The sequence below is a fragment of the Physeter macrocephalus genome, chromosome 8 (genome assembly GCF_002837175.3).
Source record: "Physeter macrocephalus isolate SW-GA chromosome 8, ASM283717v5, whole genome shotgun sequence".
Lineage (NCBI taxonomy): Eukaryota > Metazoa > Chordata > Mammalia > Artiodactyla > Physeteridae > Physeter > Physeter macrocephalus.
Genome location: NC_041221.1, coordinates 88347496 through 88368950, shown reverse-complemented (window position 1 = coordinate 88368950; position 21455 = coordinate 88347496). Strand labels below are relative to the sequence as shown.

At 37.0% G+C, this 21455-nt stretch overlaps 1 protein-coding gene across 17 annotated transcripts in view; it reads left to right on the top strand.

Moving 5' to 3' along the window:
- The window catches only part of MEF2C (myocyte enhancer factor 2C), a 166135-nt gene extending 144922 nt beyond the window's left edge, over nt 1-21213 (top strand). For 14 of the 17 annotated variants that reach the window (XM_028493051.2, XM_028493061.2, XM_028493054.2 and 11 more), the window contains 4 exons: nt 10074-10246; nt 12671-12800; nt 13501-13636; nt 19148-21213. In XM_028493051.2, the coding sequence (XP_028348852.1) occupies nt 10074-10246; nt 12671-12800; nt 13501-13636; nt 19148-19469 (761 nt within the window). In that variant the 3' untranslated portion in view covers nt 19470-21213. The remainder of the gene's footprint in view (nt 1-10073; nt 10247-12670; nt 12801-13500; nt 13637-19147) is intronic. The other 3 variants (XM_028493064.2, XM_028493063.2, XM_028493066.2) reach the window with 1 other exon arrangement.
- The last annotated feature ends 242 nt before the right edge of the window (nt 21214-21455 follow it).

Genomic DNA, 21455 nt, shown 5'->3' with positions numbered 1-21455 from the left:
ATACAGAAGGAAAAGCTCTTTTCAAAATCATTAGTGATATGAAACTGTACATCAATAGACAGCAGATCCTGACGGAGGGATGTGGTTAAAAAAACCCCTCTTGGAAATCAATGTTTTACCTACCAGGGACTTTTCGGGGCTTCAAGGCTGTCAGCCAAGAGTATAATTTGCTGTTTTTAGACAAACCTTTGCCAGTCCTAAATTTTAGTTAGACTTATATAGAATCTTTCTCTTGAATTTCAATTCTAAGAGTGTATAGTCATGAAACAGTCTCATATTTGAAAGATCAAATCAGATATATTCCTTTAATTAACTTTTTACTAAAGGAAACTATATTGTACCAAAACCTTGGCTAAACAGTTTCAATTTATCATCTATAGAAGTGTCCATAGGGTGCTAAGTATTCACTAGGTTTATTTATTATTGCTCCATTTCAGTTATTTTAACTGAACTTAATATCTACTTAGTAACTGTCTTACTAAACACTATTCCCCCCTTTCACGATTTTTTGACCTTAGACTCCACTTACAACCTCTAATTATGGCAAAGAATGGATTTGTCGTATTTGTAGTGTGAGGGGGAAAAAAATCCCTGCTATATTAGGTTATTATAATATAGTAATAATAGCAAATCTAAAGCTGTGGTCAATTTACATATTCAAACATGATAACATTAATTTACATAACAATCATGGAAAAGAAACCTTTAGTATTAAGCAACTCAGAGAAAACTGTGAAATCATGGAGCAAAATTTTTGCTCAAGCAGTAATTTGGGAAAATATTCTGGAGGCAGATATTCAGAATAATAAAATCACCAAGAAAAATACATGATATACAAGTTACTTTAGAGATGACATCACCCTTGGAAAGTCTGTGAATTCCCATTTTGCAGGATTGTTGGTGAAAATTAAATGAGATCATCAATACAAGGCAGCACCTAGCACAGTTTCTGCCCTAGAGTAAGTGCTTGTTAATAAATGTTGGCTCTTGTTAGTATTATAATTATCTATATTCTTGACCTCCTAAGCAAAAAATAAAGCTTAGTTTAATCTAGTCCCAGTAATATTTATTTAAATGTGCAGGGTGTGAGTAGTGCGCTAGTAGGCCTCACAGAGATGCCTGCCGCGGCCCCTACCCTCAAGGGTGGGAGTAGAGAGGAGGAGATATTAATAAATCTGAGGCAGAAAGAGAGCACAGTGCGATGCAGTGCAACACATTTCATTTGAACATTATCATCTTCTGATGTGTTTGCAGCAGTTGTGTAAATGTTAAAACCACAAGTAATTATTCTTTCTCTTCTGTCATGTTCTCTCTAATTTGAACTGTCTCAATATTTTTGTTTATAAAAATGACTGAAAGAATGAACAATTGTGTCAATAATGAAGACACCCCCTCATTTTTTAGTAAAGAGACAGCCCCCAAATCGCAAGAAGTGAACAATTAAGTGAGTCATAAATCTATCATTCATTGTTAAGTGGAACTTTTTTTAAGATAGCAAGGTTCCATATCATTTTTGTGGTGCGATGAAAAACTATCCCTTCAGTAAGTCAGTACTAAGAACAGAACGATAGAGTGCCTTTGTGCATGGGAAACATCAAATTGTCGATTTCTTTCTTATTTGCAAGTGGAGCCTTTCTTCCAAGAGAAGGAACAATTCAAGGATGCATTCTAAATCTGAAACATCTGGCTTTTGTAATAATGTAGTGGAAGCAGCTTGTGCTTTGGATTCAAATCAGAGCTCTCCCACTTACTGACAAGTCTCAGGAACTCCCGGAACCTCAGTTTCCTCATCTGTCAAAAATTGGGATGATAATGCCTGACCCACATGACTTTCAGGAAAAATGAAAGTGGTCTGCCAACACAAACCTGCTTTATAACACAGACTCCAATCTTTAGGAAAACAACTCAGTAATGAGTAAAAATTCTTTACGTCTGCCTCACAATCCAAAGCCCATTGTATGTGCTGAATGTTTAAAGTTCTAGTTGGCAGATAGACTTAATTTCACAGAAGAGACTAAACAAAACACATCTAAGAAACATCAAGGACAAGTGGGGTAAGTAGGAAATCCATGAAGGCATGGTTCAGCATCAGGGTGACATGGTCAAGCAGAAGAGACAAGTCTCTTTTTAGAACGTCTGCTGCCCTCTAACTGGTATAGCCAAGAATAGTCTTGGCTCGGGTGTATTCTTGGGGTATTTTCTAAGAATACACCACAAAAGGCACTGAGGTTTCACAGGAGTTTCTTCTTAGTCTAACATTATACGTTATTATATTATTTCCCCAAGAAACCCCCCGATAGATTGGAGACTTGATTTTACTTTTAAGAATCTGTAATCAGGAGTCTTTAGCTGGATAAGAATCAGAAATCTGATTTGCCCCCATTCTGCAGTAGGCATATTGAAATTTTCATCATTCCCAGATTTCTGACCTCCAAATGTTTTGTGGTTGCCTTTTCCCTTAGAGCCATCCCATGAAAAAGATCTCCTTTCCCCTCAAAAAAAAAAAAAAATTGATTGTGATTTACAACAGCTGAATAACTTATATAGTTGGTAGTACTTTTAACAGCGTTTCAGGCATTCCGGGCAAAGTGAATATACGACTGAAGTCTAGAAGGTAATAATTTTTTCCCACTAAAAACTATTTTAGGTGTGTTGCTTCCAGTAGAGCAGTGGGTTGTATGAGCAATTTTACTATGTACAAATAAAATTACATGAAAATTACAGCATTTCCATAGGTTTATTTGAGACACAAAACAATGTCCTGATGTTGGAAACTAACTTACCTTAAAACTTTTAAAAAGTCAAATGTAAAATTAATTGATAGTAGTGAACGTTATCACATATGTAACATCTCTAGTTTAACAAGACTGTATGCTGTAAATATTTTCAAAATTGTTCTGTTGAAAGAAAAAATAAAATCTTAAGTGGGCAAAGCATTTTGCTGAAGTAAAAACCGAAAATCAGTACGTCAGAGGTTCAGCTGTACGTTCAACTTAATGTTTTCCTGTGGCAGTTTGCTCCAAATTCCCAAAAATAAGATACCATTAACAAAGTACTAAACAAAGTGATTTTTATAACCTGTGTATGAGAACTTATTTTCCAAATATCTGATAGTGGATACTATAAAATACTGGGCGTTTCCCTATCATGTTGAGTGGTTCTGATGAAGCTGGTCTCTTAAATAGACAGTAGGTAGGTAAACATCTTTACCCTCTATTACAGGGGAGAAGATTATTGACTAAAGTATTACAAAATCTACCTTTAAAGCATACTTAATCATCCACTCAAAATAGCACGCTGAAAGTTAAAACAGCTGCTCTGGCATTTAGTGTAGCTGAACCCAATATTTCCTATTTGTAAATATTTATTTATCCAGAAGGAGACTAGAAATATGGTTTGGAACATCACCATTCTGTGCCCCTTATGTAAGTCCAGTGTCTTTTGAACCAGAATTGCTATTTATGACGCCCAGGTTGACCATGTTCCACATCACTGCTGACTTAGGAGGCCCTTTGAGTCTCATGTCCCTGGTCTCACCCTTCGTTTCCTCTCTTCCTTTGTGTTCCTGTAATTTTAGGATGAGGTTTGACAGAGAAGGGTTTTCAAAATCTCAGAGTATGACCAATTCCCAGGAGCAGGGCCGTGTTGTGCTTCAGAGCATGGACTCTGGACACACTGCTGGGTTCAAACCATGGCTCAGCCAGCTGATAGCTGTTTGATGCTGGGCAAGTTACTGGACCTCTCTGTTCTTCAGTTTTCTCTTTATGTAACACAGGGATACTCTTAGCACCTCACAGGGTGGTTTTGAGGATTAAAGTGTTTTATATCCAGGTATAATAACAAAACACATTGCATAGGTGCCTGTACTGTTCTGGGTACTTAAGATGCATGCTTGATGTTGTTAATACTATTGGTAATTAGTACTATCTAAAATGCTTGCTGTTGTTAATATTGCATGGTCGTGTTGGTGAGCTGCCTTGGGAGAGTAGGTGGGAGTCTCTGATTCAGATGACTTTTATGTTTCTCTCACACTAATGAAATCATTACTTAGCGTGTGAAAACCAAGGCTCAGTATAGTTGAAGGAACTCTAATGGAGACCTCATGACTAGGAACTGGATTTATCTATTTAATCCTCCTTTGCCCTCGATGCCCATCTGCCTTGTAAATCTTCCCAACTCTGCTGCCTCATTCAGACCTCATTCCTCATGTGTTTCCTGGCAGATGTGTCCTAACTAGCTTCCTTATAACCATCTAACTCTGTAATGTATCCTTCCCACTGCCACTATTGCTGTTTTCCCAATACACAGCTAACGATGCCACTTCCTACTCACAAACAACTTTGGCTGTTCATTTTCTATGTTATAAAGTTTAGTAAAAGTTTATTATAAAGTCTACAATAGAAAGTTAACATGATCTGAGAGGCTTGTGTTAGCCTAGCCTACTTTTTCAACTTCTGAAAACTGCATCCTCTGAAATGATCTCTATTTCACCTTCATAGGAATACTCAATCTTCTCAAACACAGTCGTGACTCTGAGATCTGTCATGAATTCCCTCTCTCCAGGAAGTCTCTCTCTGAACCACCTAATAAAATCCTGTGCCCTCTTAATTGCCACCCTTCTACCATTCTTTTTCCTAGGATATCATGCAGCCCGTCTTTTGGTAGAAAGGTCTGTATGAGTAAATTATTATTGAAATTCATCTTGATATAGAGACAACCTATGGCAGTAAATACTCGACAGTGTAGAAGAAAAGATCCAGCATCTCAGAGTTTTTTTTCATTAGGGAAAATCTCTACTTTGAGTCTACTGCTTGCAGTTAGCTAAGGTAATGTGCTTTGAAATGATTAACAGGTGCAATAGATGAAAAAGAAGCTTTAATTAACTCTCTATTAACAAATTTAGTAGGTGGGCACTTGCATGATTTTCTGACTTTTATATTATATGGTTGATAAACAGTTTGTCTCAGTGGTGTACTTGGTCATCAGTGCGTAATCATTATCTAAAATAGAAAATGTTCTCAAGTAGCATAAAGAGGAGAGACCCTTGATGTTTGAAATTAGCAAGTTACACATTATGTTTTCAGTTCTGATCCCACATTCCCTCCGTAACTTGACTTCTAGTCCCATTCCTGAATAATTCTAATTTTTCCAGCATAATCTGCATATGTGTTTTGTGAGCATTTGAAACGCTTAACGGACTAGTGCTCTGTGTAGTATTAGCCTCTAATTATGCAGGATTTTGGAGGAGAGTGAGTTCAAGGTGGGCTGAGGTTGACTGAAAGGTATCATGAAAGCACTGGGCCTTTGCCGATCCTTAAAAATGAATTCGAATTAAACAGGAAATCAAACACTGCCAGTTATTGAACTGCTAGAGCAAAGACTCAGGCTTATTCAGAGTATGGTGAGCTTGGCTGTGGCCACTGGAAATTAGGTTAGATAGACAGAGTGGGTCAAACGGTGCACAGTTTGGAGAGCCAAGCCAGGGCACTGACCCACTAGTGTTAAGTATGATCTGAAAAAGGAACATGAGAGAAGCAACACTTGAGAAAGATTTTTAAAGAAAATCTTGCGAGTTTATATTAGGTTCATTATAACACATATGCACAAAAATTTGCATACAGCTTCAAGGAGCTCACAATCTTCCTGCAGCCCATCTTAAGGCCTGGTGAAAAACCCTTCAGCTAGAGACCAGGAACCCAAACGGGGGATTATGGAAAGACCTAGTCAAATGGCAGCAAAAGCCTAAATTAGGATGGTGCCAATGGAAATGGAGAGAGACATTTTTGAAGAAAAGTTAGCAAGATTTGGTAACTAATTGGATATGGAGTTGGAAGAGGAAGTAGGAATGAATAGTCAAAGATGACGACTTGAGAGACTACAAAAACAGATTGTGCCAATGAAAAAATTCGCCTTGGTCCATGAGGACTAGTTTCTGTTTTGTGCTTGTTAGATTTATATTCTTGTATTTATAATTGAAAGTCCAGGAGAGGAAAAAAAAAAAAGTGACATGAAAAGACTCATAATGTCTAAACATCCAAATAAGAGAAAGTTTCAGAACTTCGGGCTCAAAGAGAGCTACATACTCAATTGAGCTCTGTGAGACAAGGCAAAATGTCCTCCTCACAACATCTTAAGCCAGGAATATGTTCTTTGAATTTACAACTTCTTAAAATAGGAGTCAATTTAAAAAAAAAAAAAGAAAAAGAAAAAGCAGCAAGTGTTTTCAAGTTAACTGGAAAGAAAAAAATTTTTTTCTCCTAACACCACATTTGAAGTTTTGTGTATTTACACTAGTTTTAATATGAGTGTTTAGAAACTTGTAACCAAGAGAGGTGGATTCTATTATCCTTTATGCAAATTATATCGTGAATGCTTAAATTGTTTTATGTGAAACAATATTTTTAATCAAATGAAACGATAAAACAAACGAACTCTAAAGTTGGTCTGTTCTTCGTTTTCTTATAATCTATAATCAGGAAATCCATTCACTCATGCTTTATAATTTTGGGGCTTTTAAGTGGTCAGGGGAATGTGACATCTGCATGCAGTCACATCGAAATTGATAATTGTCCCAGGCGGAGGGTAATTTTAAAACATGAAGGAAGGTGGAATCTGTATCTCAGAAGGTTATGGAAGGGTGGCGTTTCCCACCTCCCGACCCCTGACTTTGAAAGAGACTTCTTTTGGGCGAATTTATCTTAAGGTAGGACAGCAGCCTCAACCAAGGCCAAAGCGTCCTGAGTGGGGAGGAGGCTGCGGCTTCCGAGCCAGTTTAAATGCAGGCTCTTCTTAGCAGTAAACCACACGAATGTATTCATCACTGATTTTCAAATGATAGGTTTCTATATCACTGGTTTAGGATCCACAGCCTCACATTCCTGAATCTATATTATGCCAAAAGAATAACAACTTGGTGGCTGGAAACAGAAATGGTTATTATACGGCTCCAAAATGCTAGCTGGCACAATATGCTAAAAACAGCAGAAACTCACCGGTAAAAGGCAGAATTTATTTGTTCTCAAAAATAACTTTATGCTCTAAAAATATGAATCTAAGAAGTGTCATCGTGGTTCAAAATATTTTACCTTCAGTATGTAAACACCTTAAAATATGTGACTAATCTTCTAAAATGGCATAATTTCCAAACAACAGGAAATATTCCAAGGGGGAAAATAGAATGCTTTTCAAATCAATTTTTTAAGTTTTGAGGCATTTATTGGGTGAAAAACTATAATATATGTTTGCGCTTTTTTCCCCCTACTGCTGCCCCAAATCATTGTTTAAAATGTGGGCAAAAAGGGGTAGGCTTTGTTGGAATTTCTTAGAGTTTACTGTAGAAGATGTTTGTTTTTTTTTAATTTTTTAAAAAAAGAGCTTTTCTCAGAGCCTTCATGCAGCATTTCCATTTTCGCACACTGGCCCAGTGCTCGTCATATCACAGGACAACACATTTCATAAAGCGGTTTTACTTCCTTTTAGCAAAATAACTCCTCCATGCAAACCAGTATCGGCATCTACGACGCCGGGGTTTTAGTTTCTTCAGATCTGTTCAAGCTTCATTGCACTGCTTAACTGACTTTTTTTCCCCCTTTCTTTTGAAATTACCCAGCTAATTTTCCATTTGATTGTTTATTTAAACCAGATCTCACACAGGCTTAATAGATAAGTGACATAGGCATTCAGTGTGTCTGTCAGTCTGAGCTTCAGCTGACAGGAAAGTAGAGAGCAAACTTTGTCTTGGTTTTCTCGCTCCCTTTTTATCCAGTGGAATCTATTAATTAAAACTAAAGCCCTAGCATAGTCACGATAATGATTCAGTAAGACACCTTAAATATAAGACTCCTGTGAGCATTCCATTTGATCAAGCGTTTTTCTAAGTGAACATATCCTTTGTATTTCTCCTAGTGGAAAAAGGTAAATTGCATTTGTTTCATATAATAACTTTTGCCACAGAAAACAATCCAAATTAACTGTAAAAAAATGTTTTGGGCTTTTGACATATTTAGCTGGCTTTAGAGAACTTAGCTAATTTTCTTGAAGTTTTATTATAGAAGAGTAATTTACATACAAATTCAACCAACACTTCTTAAGCAACTACTTTATACTTGATACGCTTTGGGGGAGGGGTTGTTTGTTTTATTTTGTGGGTTTTTTCTTCCAGTAAAGTGGAGAATTTTATGCATAATCCAATTGACAGATTTAATCTTGTAGTTATTTGTTATATATTCAGCCCGTTTATTCATGCATAAAATGAGACAAGTAAATGAATGGGGTATGAAGAACCAGTGTGCTCTACACAGTGTGCCTCAAATAGATTCTAATTCAAAAGATGTGCCCATAAATATCTCCTGAAATATACCTGGGCTTTGCCTTCCCAATTCCTCATCATAGCTCAGTCATCATAGAAGTTTCCAGACTGGATCACACTATCAGGCCTTCCTAATGACAGAATATCCCAATACCAGGAGATCTCTCTGTCCACTTAAAGGCCTGTGTTACCTCTGCTCTGCAACCTTCAGGGGTCTGCATTTCCACCATTTAAACGCAAGACATGTAAGCCCGGAATTCACAGGCTAAACTTCTGTGGGTTCCACAGCCCAACTCTCCATATTCCTTCAGGGTCTCTTGACACTCCCCTCTTTCCATGGGTTCCCTTCTCACCAGGATGCTCACAGTGTCCCTGACCGTCCTCTATACATTGCCACCTTGGACCTTTCCCAGTGCCCGGTCACAAGCCCAGAGATCTTACCACCTCCTCTCTTTTTTCAAGACTCACATCAGTTCTTGCCTCTTCCATGAATCCTGTTTGGATAATCTCTTCCCTCCTGGGAACCCAATAGCACTTAGTCTGTATTGCTCTGTGGCACCTCACCCCAGGCTGCCTTGTCTTGGTGCGTATGTTTCACGCGTGTCTGTATTAGATTGCCACAAAGGGACTGCAGGGCCTTTGAGGACTGGGGGCTTGTCTCTGCCTCCCCACTGGGTAGCACACATTCATCCTGGGGTAATAGATACTTGTGTTTTACAATAATGATAATGATGACAGTAACAACGAGGTTTGACTGTCTCCTTTAGAGAGCTTTAGAAAACAACTGTCTAGGTTTCCAGCACGGGTTGTTGAATCACCTAGGTGGTTTCTCTTACTCTCCAATCAGAGATGGTAGAGGAAGCCAGCAGGGGACTTTCTGGTTCAGCTCAGGTTGCATCGGCTCCCTCCGTAGCTCTGCCTGTCACGGGACACTATATTTTGAATTATGACAAATGGACACCTTCAGATAGCCATTTGTCTGTTAGTGGAGGGCTAAGCATCAGAGACCAAAGAAAACCCTTTCAGGACGGTTCCCACTCAATGGCTACTCCTGGGCCCTGTGCATCAGCACTTTAGTGGAGGCATCATCCCCTCATTTCAGCTCCTGAGAAGGAGCCCTGCTTTTTGAAGTTCTGTGTGAGCAAGAAAGCAGGGCTTCAGGTTCGTACACTGAGCTTAGTGAGGAGAGCAAACCAGATGGAAGAAAGCCATAGGGAGAAATCGCTCAAAGACAAGGGGAACTGAATAGCAAAGCGTGTGAGAGGCTGCTACTCCTCCTGCATGTCCTAGAAATTATAGTCTTGCTGGTATGCCCTTTCTCCACTTAAGGACACACAGATACACAAAATAAAACCCAAATCGTTGAACCGAAAGAGTGAGTCATGCCGGCCAGGCCTCCGCTGAGCTAGTCAATTAAAGTGCAGGACCAATTCAGTGCTTTTCTTAGATCCTGAACGACTGACTGTCTGACTTTCTTCCCAGAATTTTTTTAATAGAAAAAAAGTATATGCTGGTTCCTGGGCGAGTTGCTATCTATTAGGTCTCTTCTCATTCAGAGTTTTTAATCTTCCTTCAGAGGAATGTTAAATAACTGATTGGGTTACTGATGTGGAGGCTTCAGTCATCCTGTGAACTTTCAGTGTACGTTATTGTCTCACCCTGTTAATCCTTTATTCTTAATCTCATGTAGTGTATTCTCTAGAAACATTTTTTGAGTCTAGATTTTTTTTTTTTTCTCAGTGCTCTCATTGTTTTGTGTTAACAGGGAACGGGTATGGCAATCCCCGAAACTCACCAGGTCTGCTGGTCTCACCTGGTAACTTGAACAAGAATATGCAAGCAAAATCTCCTCCCCCCATGAATTTAGGGATGAATAACCGTAAACCAGATCTCCGAGTTCTTATTCCACCTGGCAGCAAGAATACGATGCCATCAGTGGTAATGTGAAATTACATTTTAAATAAATGTTGCTGTTTTTGTATATGTTTTGCTATTTGTGTATTTGTCTAACTTTATGAATTACTCACATGCTCCCAGAAAATTAACACGTCAGTGCTGTTGCTGGGGCCCTGTTGGATTTAGCTATTATTTCTGGTAACTAGTGTGCATTTTCCCTTTTCCGTGGAAAAAAAGAACCAACATCCAAAAAACTCCACTATAAGGCTGGTGTTCTGGAGCAAAGAAAACATTTCCTTTTAAGGCCTCCAATTTATAATTAGAAAAAAATCATTACCTAGTACTCTGCTTATGACACATGATTTGATTTGACCAACGGTAGAACCACACTCACAGAATGAGGTATTTCATAACAGATTTTTACAGTATTGAACTAATAAATACGTATGTCCTTAAGGTACTGACAATGAAAAATCTTCCTCAAAATTCCTAAATGAACTTTCTCCTGTTAATTAGCAATTCTTTTCTTAGGTGTATTGCAGTGATAATGTTTAATGCATCACATGCCTATGCACTGCCTCAATTCATCTTTCCAAATATGCATTTTATGCCAGTAGTTACCTCTCAAAAACAAATTGTCTTAAAATTCTAGGCATTTTGAGAACAATGGTTATATTTTTATTTTACATCAAAAATGTTGTGGCACTTATAAGAATAAATAAATATGAAATATAAATAATATCCCTGGAAGCTATCATTTTTCTTTCTCCTGGGTCTGCAGGACCAAGGTGAAGATAATATTGTGGGACCACATTCAGCAACAAAGAGACTTACATCCGTGTTCTCCACATTAGCTTTGCTTAAGAGCGAGAACATTTAAAACCAAGATTCAGTAGACAGATTTAGATCATTCTGCAAACACGTTTTTTTTTTTTCTTTCTCTGCTCTGTGGCAAGCTTCAGGGTAAAACAGTCCTGCAAGCTGATTAGTTTATTATGGCACAGTGCAGATTAATTTTGAATATCAACCCCCCAAAATTCCCATAATGTGCAACATTCCCTTCGGAAAAGGCTGGATAAATAAAACCTCCCACAGGGCCACAGCCAAGCAGTGTGGGCCATGCATGGCAGGCTGTCTCTATCAGCAGATTTATTCCAAGTCCCTTAAAATTGAGGCTTTCTCAGGGTTTCTTGTGAGCTATCCGTCAGGTCTCTCACTGGCAGCCAGGTGCGGTTTCCCCCCTCCTCCAGCAAGTGGGGTTTCAAAGTACGATCTTTTTTTTTTTTTTTTTCCTCAAAATGTGGTGGTGAAATAATGAACGTTGAGACACTGACCTGTGCTGAAAACTGGATAGATTGTCTTCATGTTTGAGACAAACAGCTCATTAAAGAAAACAAAGAATGTCTTTGTAAGGAGTTATCTTTTAGAGTCTGAGTTTTAAAACTGTTTAAACTGTTGTGTCTATCAGAAGATGCTTCTCCTTTTGTTGAAAAGATTTTGCCCAATTATAAATATTTACAGACACTAATTAATAAAACTCCTTCCGCATGCTCTCAGTCTGAGGATGTCGACCTGCTTTTGGTAAGTGGTGAGGGTGCTTCTCTTCAATGGCACGTGCAAGGAGAAATCCAAAGTGACTGTTAGGTGGAGAGGTAGCAGTAGTAAAATGGAAAGATTTCAGGAGTTAGTGTGTGTCAATATTGATTATATTTAAATGCCATTCATTTCAAGTATCACTCATAGGTGAGATATCAGGTTATCTATTTCTCTGTGTCAACCTCTGTAAGTAAAGGCCATGTTTTCAGTTTATTTTAGGATTTAATTTATAGTAAAATGGTAACAAACAAAAATATCCTTAGTTATTTAAAACCATGAATATGCTTATTTTTCTAAGAATTAAATTCTCAAGATATTTAAATTTATATGAATTTTTAATCTCCTTGCTCTAAGGAATTAAATATATACGTTAGCTGCTTTGCCATCTAGTTTGAGGGAAGGTTAGAAGAATCTGAAAAAAAGTGGTCAGAGCACCACCTGCTGGTCAAAATATAGCATGAGCCCTCTACCCATCTGCTCTGGTGTGTATAGAACTGAGCATAAAAACCACCATGGTTGATTTTAATTTTTTTAAATTTGCATTTGAATAAAAACTGAAACAATAGAAGTACAGTATACATATTTCATCAGTTTTCAACGTAGTCTGTTTTTACCCATAATAAAGCTATGGTACTTGTTACTAGTTCAGTTGCCTAGGAGATACTGATGTAATGGGTTACTATGGCAACAACTGGTCTCTTGAAGGATTGTAAATGATAGGGTTGGCAGAGTTCATAGAGACACATGTTAAATGATTAATTTCATGAGATTTGTACCAAGTTCTCTTTATGTGCAACACTAATACTGAAATCTAGTATTTTTAACTCTTAAAAAATTCTATAAGTAATATCTTTTTATTTACTTTAAAAGAATCAAAGGATAAATAACTCCCAGTCTGCTCAGTCATTGGCTACCCCAGTGGTTTCCGTAGCAACTCCTACTTTACCAGGACAAGGGATGGGAGGATATCCATCAGCCATTTCAACAACATATGGTAACGGTGAGTAGTTTGCCATGTTCAAATAATACATTAAATACTTTTTATTAAAAAGCGCCATGGCTGCTGAGCCTGCGTGTCTGGAGCCTGTGCTCCGCAACAGGAGAGGCCCACATACCACAAAAAAAAAAAAAAAAAAAAAAAAAGCAAGATGAAAAGGATATTACTCTTTAGTCTGCTAGGAAGCTTTATTTAATACCTGTGGTGTCCAGAGCACTATACCATTACCTATTCATTACTAAGACAAAGTGAATATCCACATGTTTCTTTCTTAGTGAGCAAAAGTTTTATTAACCCAACCTGAATTCAATATATAAGAACAGTTTCAAGAAAATGAGCTATTGTTTCTTTGATGTAATAGAAAGCTCACTTTCTCCAGGTTGTTTAAAAAACATTTCTAGGTCATCAAATACTATGTACCTACTTGTGATACCAGATTGTAGTTCTAATAAACTAGAATTGCAGGCTGTATTTGTATTACATTGAAGTTTTCACAGAATACTTAATTTTTGGTATATAGTATATCTCTTTTAAATTAAAATTGTCCCTAATGTTTTATCTCCCTCCCTTCCACAAATAAAAAAAAAGTATAACAATCATTAAATAATACTAATAGAATATTTTAAAAATTGAAAATGATTATTCACCATTTGATAATTTCCAAATTGAATATTTTCCCTGACTCTCTTATTCTCTTCTCTAGAGTACTCTCTGAGTAGCGCAGACCTGTCGTCTCTGTCTGGGTTTAACACCGCCAGCGCTCTTCATCTTGGCTCAGTAACTGGCTGGCAACAACAACACCTACATAATATGCCGCCATCCGCCCTCAGTCAACTGGGGTAAGCAATATTACTTCTTTCATAATACACTTTTAGAATGCATTGGTAAATGACAAATGGCAGTCTCTAACTGTGTGCTCTAATGTCCCTTTAGAGGATGTAAAATTCTACTTTATCAAAATCTGGAAGTTTAATACCTTTCAGGTAGCTTAAATATTACTTTCCTTTTTCTTTATGAGGAGGGGGAGCTCTGTGATAATAGGGTATGTTATTTCCCAGTTGTTTTAGGCTATATTTGTTTCCACTTCTGTCAATGATAAGTTTTTCTTCAGTCAAGTTTTCACATAGTTCATGTGGGACATAAGAAAACATTTATAATTATTAGTTTTTTTAACTTTTGAGATATTTGAGAATCCTTTTCACTTAGCATAAACCACATAGTTCATGCCTAATATAATGAACATAGCCTAATACTCAGAGGGTCAGCTATTCCACTGATACACAAACTTCATAGATTTATAATGTACTCATAATATAGTTGTATATTCATAGATGTATGAATGTAAATAAATGTATATGTACATACATACACTAATTATCTAAATTTGGGTATAAAAATAATTTTTGTTGTTTTCTGAAGTCAGAAGATGTCTATTTCTGCCCCCTTGTGGTACTTTTGAGATATGTCTTTATTATAGAAATAGCTCCTGTCATTTATCAATAGGAAAGTTCAAATCTTAAAAGGCCCGGAATTCACAAATAATACTACTTGTAAAACCTTTTTTAAGTTTAAAACATGAGCCAAAGACATGACTTTCAGTTTAATAACTGCAAAACTTCAATTAATCTTCAAAAGAAATTACTAGGAGGATATAAAATATTAAAGATAAACCATTTTTATATTTTTATATTTATATTTTAGAAAAGTGGGGTATGCCTACCCCACTTTTTACTTTTCTGCTGAGATGTTGGTTAAAATAGTTAGCTAGTTCTATGTTCATATTCTAAGGAGACAATGAGAATAAAACTCTGATTAGAATAAAAATCACTGATTGCTATCACAACTTCTCTCTTACTCCGCTCTAGCCCCACTAGCTTTCACGTGGAATTGATTTCACATAGATTACTGCTCTGGTTGTGGAGTCTTCACCCATTTACTATTTGCTTATATGCATTTTACTCACTAATCACTATTGTTGAAACCCTAACCTCTCATGTAAAAAGTAAAATAAATTCACTTGACACTGTTGCTCTGCTTTCTTGAAAGATTAACTTTGAAGATATGTTATATGTTGAACAGCAACAGAATGTCTCTTTTTAGAATAACATTTAAATTTTCCCAGAAATGTTAACTATCCAAATAGGCATTTATGGCAATAACTTTTTCAGGCAGTTATCACTAAGTACATCGTATCAACCAGGCAATCTTAAAATACATACACGTGGCATTGTACTTCTGTGGTTCGGCAGTGAATCCACTGTTCGTGCTTCTTGTCAAAAATAAAGGTAGCTGTTTACTTCTCATTTTTCACAAAATTCATCCATTACAGGACTGACTTTCCTTAGAAATTATTCATGTCAAAAGCCATATTATTTTCTCCGACTGTGGCTTTCTTTTCAGTAACACCCAATAATTTGCATTTTTACATAGAAAACACATGTATTTACGTATTTTAACTACACTACAATTTTTTAATTCTCTTCTATTCCATGGGAAGAATGAAATTCTCTGCTGCCTTTAATAGAGGCTTCAGTAAATGAGAAAGAAGTGACAGTCCTGGACTAGACAGGAACTGAATTACAACAGCCAAGGATGAAGCATTTTGTTGAATTCCAGTTTCTTTCAACACCAATTCTCATGGTGCATGAGTTGATTCTGAGTTTAGTCTATGTGTTTTTATTGCACTTAATCACTTCCCTTATCCCTCAAATAGATACCCCTTCCAGGCCTTCTAATTTTAGCCCGCCTGCCTGCCTGCCTTCTTTCCCTCCTTCCTTCCTTCCTTCCTCTCTCTCTCTCTCTCTCTCTTTCACACACACACACACACAGTAGTTTTCAAAAGGAGATTCCTTCAAATGAGCTAGCCTATGCTCACACGATTAAATATTAAAAAGAAAAAGAAAATCCCAAGTTGTAACATTCATGTAAAGTAAATTATACGAGCTACGTTTATTCCTTACAATGTAAATCAGTTTTTAAAAACTGATATTTTTCCAGGCCAAAGTAGTCCCAAATGCTTGTGTGGTGCACTCACATTCTTTCGGACAGATACAGTATTCAAAGCAGAGTAAAATATCTTTCAGCCCACCTAAGTAGAAATTCCTTGCAGCCCAAGAGGGTTGCCACAATTCTTTCTCAAAATTAAAGAAGTATGAAAGAGCTCGTCATATTTTGTTCATAGAAATCCCTTTAAGTCCTTAAAGCTATACTGTTAGCACTATCTAGTATCTGATTTTATCTAAGCAAGTTGGATAAACAGCATAAACTGACCTATGTAGGGGGCAGAGCAGACCGGCAAAAGGAACTTGCCATCAAGGGTTATAGCAAAAGTCATTCGAATACTAATATTTGAGACAACGACCCTCAAATTTTTTGGTATTTTTCTCCTACCACCTAAAAAAAAGACAACCTATTTTCTAGAAGCATTTCCATCCTTGTTGATGTGGGTATTCAGTACATACTGAGAGATGACTTTAAGTAGAGACGATTTTTAAAAGGTTAGGTTACATATAGTTTGATAGTCTAATTTCCAGGCGGGGGCAGTAAGAAATTTGAATAAAGCTATCCAGTCACGTTTCATTTCTCAACAATGCGGGGAAGGTCCGTGTTTCCCCAGCTGGAAGGAAGGCATCTGTAGTAGCCGGGAGTTTGCAGCAGGACTGGATGTGGGAACGTGCATATCTGGCTTCTGTCTCCCCATCCACCTCCTCATCACCTACACATAGGATACTTCCTATAATCTCACAATTATCCGTGTCTGTAAAAATTTTGTTCCCAAGAACAAGTAGACCAACGTGCTTATATCTGAATCTAGTACGTATACAGCGAAGTGCTGTTAATGCTCCTTTTTCAAGAACATACTTCTTCGATAATGGAGACTAGCCAATTAAACTTCATTCTGTTTTGAACCCCATAGCATAGTATAATGAAGCTGAATCTAAGATATCACTTACAATGCATTACTGTGGATTTAGTGTCCCCAGAACTACACAAAATGCTTCATAAACGCGTTCATTGTCAAATGAAATGTAACCAACTAAGTTTATCTTATCTTAGGGACTAGCCTATTTGTTTGTAGGAAAAGATAAACAGTTAGTGTTGTATCTTTTGTGGGGAAGAGATATAGCAAAATCTATACAAGCCAGCTGACTTCAGGAAATGGAGTGAATAAGTAGAAAAAGCAGCTTCCAAAAGCTGTATTAAAGAAACAGCATTTTGATTATATTATTTTTGCTCAGTTTATCCAGATTAACTGCTTATACTGGTTCAACTCACCAATATTTTTTTTCTAATTTTCCATGTCACCCTGCCTCTGAATCTAAATGTCAAAGGGCAGGCAAAAGTATTTATTGATATGCCACTTTATTTTCAGACCCCTAATTGACATTCATTATTAAACAGTTGTGTGATTCATAGTAGAAGCATTTAATTAAATTTTAGTGAAATAGTCTTTCTTATCCAGAGCCAGGGAAATTCTTTCTTCCAGAAATCAAAAGATGATTTCCTGTGACATCAAAATGAATCATTAAGTAACTCTGAACCAAGATAAAATAGTCCACCGTTACGGATCCTTTTGAAATACAGGTGTTCCCCTCCTCATTTCAATATCTTTTTGATTTAAAGATTATTTAATTAAAAGTCTTAGAAAATTAGTGTACTAATATACAATGTAAAATAAAAACAAATAAATAAAGTATAAACAGGTGATTGAAAATTATATACACTCAATGTGTAGTATCTTGATATAAATGCTAAGACTGCTTTGATGCTGTAAGATGATAAAAGAGAGAGAAAGAAAGCCTTATTAGGGAAACAAACAATTCTCCCTTATGTTATTCTCTACATTAGCTCATCTATTAATAAGAGAAGGAAAGTAATTCTTTGCCAGTAGGTGGTGCTTTTGTATAAAACATCACTCAGAGATAAACTCATTTCTAATTTTGTTATCTCTATATATCTTGAACCTGAATTGCATCTTCCAAAAGCCCAGCCCCAAGTTACTCCACTTTTTCCTCTGAAATATATGCCCATTTTCTCACTGCTTACAGTGACATTTTTAATACCATCTAATTCTCTCCATTGGAAAGTAACATAATCACATACATGAGTAGGTGGGTTTGCTTTCCTGTTTAAAATGGGTGTGTCTTTATGGATGATTCTTTACTGTGACTCTCCTCAGTAAAAGAGATTTCTGTTCCCTCTTGACAATATGGACAAATAACACTGACTCTAGCCGTGGATGTCAGTGCACTCAGAATGTAAGAACAGTACAAGCATCTTAAAATTGATGTCAGCAATATTACTATGGTTTATCCTGATCAGAGTCATTGTGATTGCTAGTCTACACCTAAGAGCTTAATGCTTTTCTCTCCAGAACTTCCAAGTATCTAAATTCTCCCACACCTTGGAAGAAGGGCAAGTTATGCTATGCTGGAATAAATGAGGATTAAGTGTTATAAACCCAGTAAAATCACAGTAGATCCTTTTTTACAACAACCTTTCCTTAGGCAAATCCAGATTCATCAACTAATGACAATGATAAATTAGAGGAGTGGTCTTAGTATCCCAGCAGGGAGAGACTAGCAATAATTATACTGAGGTAATTGTGGGGGAAAAAACAGTATTTTCATCCCATGTAACTGAGAAAGGATGAAGAAAGTCAAATTCTTTCTCAGTTTTAGTGGGATAGGAAATCTTAAGTGTTTCTAAGCCAATACTTAAAATTTCCTTCCCCGTCTTTCCCCATCCCAAGCTTTTCACCAGAAACGGTTATAGGTAGCATTTTATGGATTCTATTTATTTGACATTTGAACTCTCTTCACTTTCGCTGAAGACTATGCAACTTAATGTGCATATTAAATTCAGGGAAACATTTATATCCATAATAAGCTCTCTACAATAATTTTCAAACACAGGCATTAGGAAATCAAAGAAGTCTAATTCAGAACCTAAGCCCTGTATTGTTAAGCCCTATTGTTAAGTCTTGGATTACATTTTGGAACTAGCCTAGGGAGAAATTCCAGGGACATAGAAAATGCTTTTTCCAGCGTGTCTTGTTAAAACCTTCCTGAACCGGTAACCTGTACATTTAGGGAGGCTGTGAGAGACTAGAGGTATGATTCATGAGGCCTGGACTAGTTAAATGCTGGAATTATTACGGGGCAAATCAACAAAAGCATCCCAATTGCTCTAAGAAGGCGATGCCCCCAGGTGCTTTCAAACACGCTCTCCTCCCTCTGGGCATGCTCTGTTGTCGATGCAAATCTTTAAGCTGATGTTTTATGTAATTGTGAGTTCCTGGGGGCTCCAGGCCTCCTCCATCTGTAACTGGGTTTCCTTTCCTCCTACAGAGCTTGCACTAGCACTCATTTATCTCAGAGTTCAAATCTCTCCCTGCCTTCTACTCAAAGCCTCAACATCAAGTCAGAACCTGTTTCTCCTCCTAGAGACCGTACCACCACCCCTTCGAGATACCCACAACACACGCGCCACGAGGCGGGGAGATCTCCTGTTGACAGCTTGAGCAGCTGTAGCAGTTCGTACGATGGCAGCGACCGAGAGGATCACCGGAACGAATTCCACTCCCCCATTGGACTCACCAGACCTTCGCCGGACGAAAGGGAAAGTCCCTCAGTCAAGCGCATGCGACTCTCTGAAGGATGGGCAACATGATCAGATTATTACTTAATAGTTTTTTTTTTTTCTTGCAGTGTGTGTGTGTGCTATACCTTAATGGGGAAGGGGGGTCGATATGCATTATATGTGCTGTGTGTGGAAAAAAAAGTCAGGTACTCTGTTTTGTAAAAGTACTTTTAAATTGCCTCAGTGATACAGTATAAAGATAAACAGAAATGCTGAGATAAGCTTAGCACTTGAGTTGTACAACAGAACACTTGTACAAAATAGATTTTAAGGCTAACTTCTTTTCACTGTTGTGCTCCTTTGCAAAATGTATGTTACAATAGATAGTGTCATGTTGCAGGTTCAACGTTATTTACATGTAAATAGACAAAAGGAAACATTTGCCAAAAGCGGCAGATCTTTACTGAAAGAGAGAGCAGCTGTTATGCAACATATAGAAAAGTGTATAGATGTTTTGGACAGACCCGGCAAAGGGTGGCCACGGTTAAATGTTAGGAACACATCAGGTCACCTAACACCCACCCCGAGAACGCTCACAAACCTGCAGGCACATCCTTGGTGTATGGCACTCATGAGAAAGGATCGACGACCATTAAAAGAGGACCATACCTATTTTTAAAAATGTGGAGTTTGAGGGCTAACGTATTTAATTAAATAAATAAATAAATCTGGGTCTGCATCTCTTATTAAATAAAAATATAAAAATATGTACATTACATTTTGCTTATTTTCATATAAAAGGTAAGACAGAGTTTGCAAAGCATTTGTGGCTTTTTGTAGTTTACTTAAGCCAAAATGTGTTTTTTTCCCCCTTGATAGCTTCGCTAATATTTTAAACAGTCCTGTAAAAAAACCAAAAAGGACTTTTTGTATAGAAAGCACTACCCTAAGCCATGAAGAACTCCATGCTTTGCTAACCAAGATAACTGTTTTCTCTTTGTAGAAGTTTTGTTTTTGAAATGTGTATTTCTAATTATATAAAATATTAAGAATCTTTTAAAAAATCTGTGAAATTAACATGCTTGTGTATAGCTTTCTAATATATATAATATTATGGTAATAGCAGAAGTTTTGTTATCTTAATAGCGGGAGGGGGGTATATTTGTGCAGTTGCACATTTGAGTAACTATTTTCTTTCTGTTTTCTTTTACTCTGCATACATTTTATAAGTTCAAGGTCAGCTGTCAAAAGGATAACCTGTGGGATTAGAACATATCACATTGCAACACCCTAAATTGTTTTTAATCCGTTAGCAATCAATTGGGTCAACTGACATCCATTGTATATACTAATTAGTTTCTTTCATGCTATTTTTTTTGTTTCTGTTTTTGCATTTTTATCAAATGCAGGGCCCCTTTCTGATCTCACCATTTCACCAAGCATCTTGGAATTCAGTAAGTGCATACCCTAAACTTGCCCATATCCTAAATGATATGGTTGGTTTTCAGCCTAGAATTTGATAACGCTTTTAAGAAATATGCCCAGAATAGAGAGCTGTGTCGGGGCACATGTTCCGCCAATATAGCCCTAGAAACAAGTGATATGGAGTTTACTCTATGCATGAGTTATAAATTCCCACAGAAGAAAAATGTGAAAGACTGGGTGCTAGATAAGAAGGAAGCAGGTAAAGGGATAGTTGCTTCGTCATCCGTTTTTAATTATTTTACCTGACCCTTAACAATCTTGTCAGCAATATAGGACTGTTGAACAATCCCGGTGTGTCAGGACCCCCAAATGTCACTTCTGCATAAAGCATGTATGTCATCTATTTTTTTCTTCAATAAAGAGATTTAATAGCCATTTCAAGAAATCCCATTAAAGAACCTCTCTATGTCCCTTTTTTTTTAATTTTCAAAAAATAATGATGACTCTTGTCTAATATTCGTCTATAAGGGATTAATTTTCAGACCCTTTAAAAAGTGAGTGCCATGAAAGAAAGTTGATATATATTGTTTAAAAGAGATTTCAGTCTAGGAATGATTTTCTCTTGGAATGTGAAGATCTGTCGATTCATCT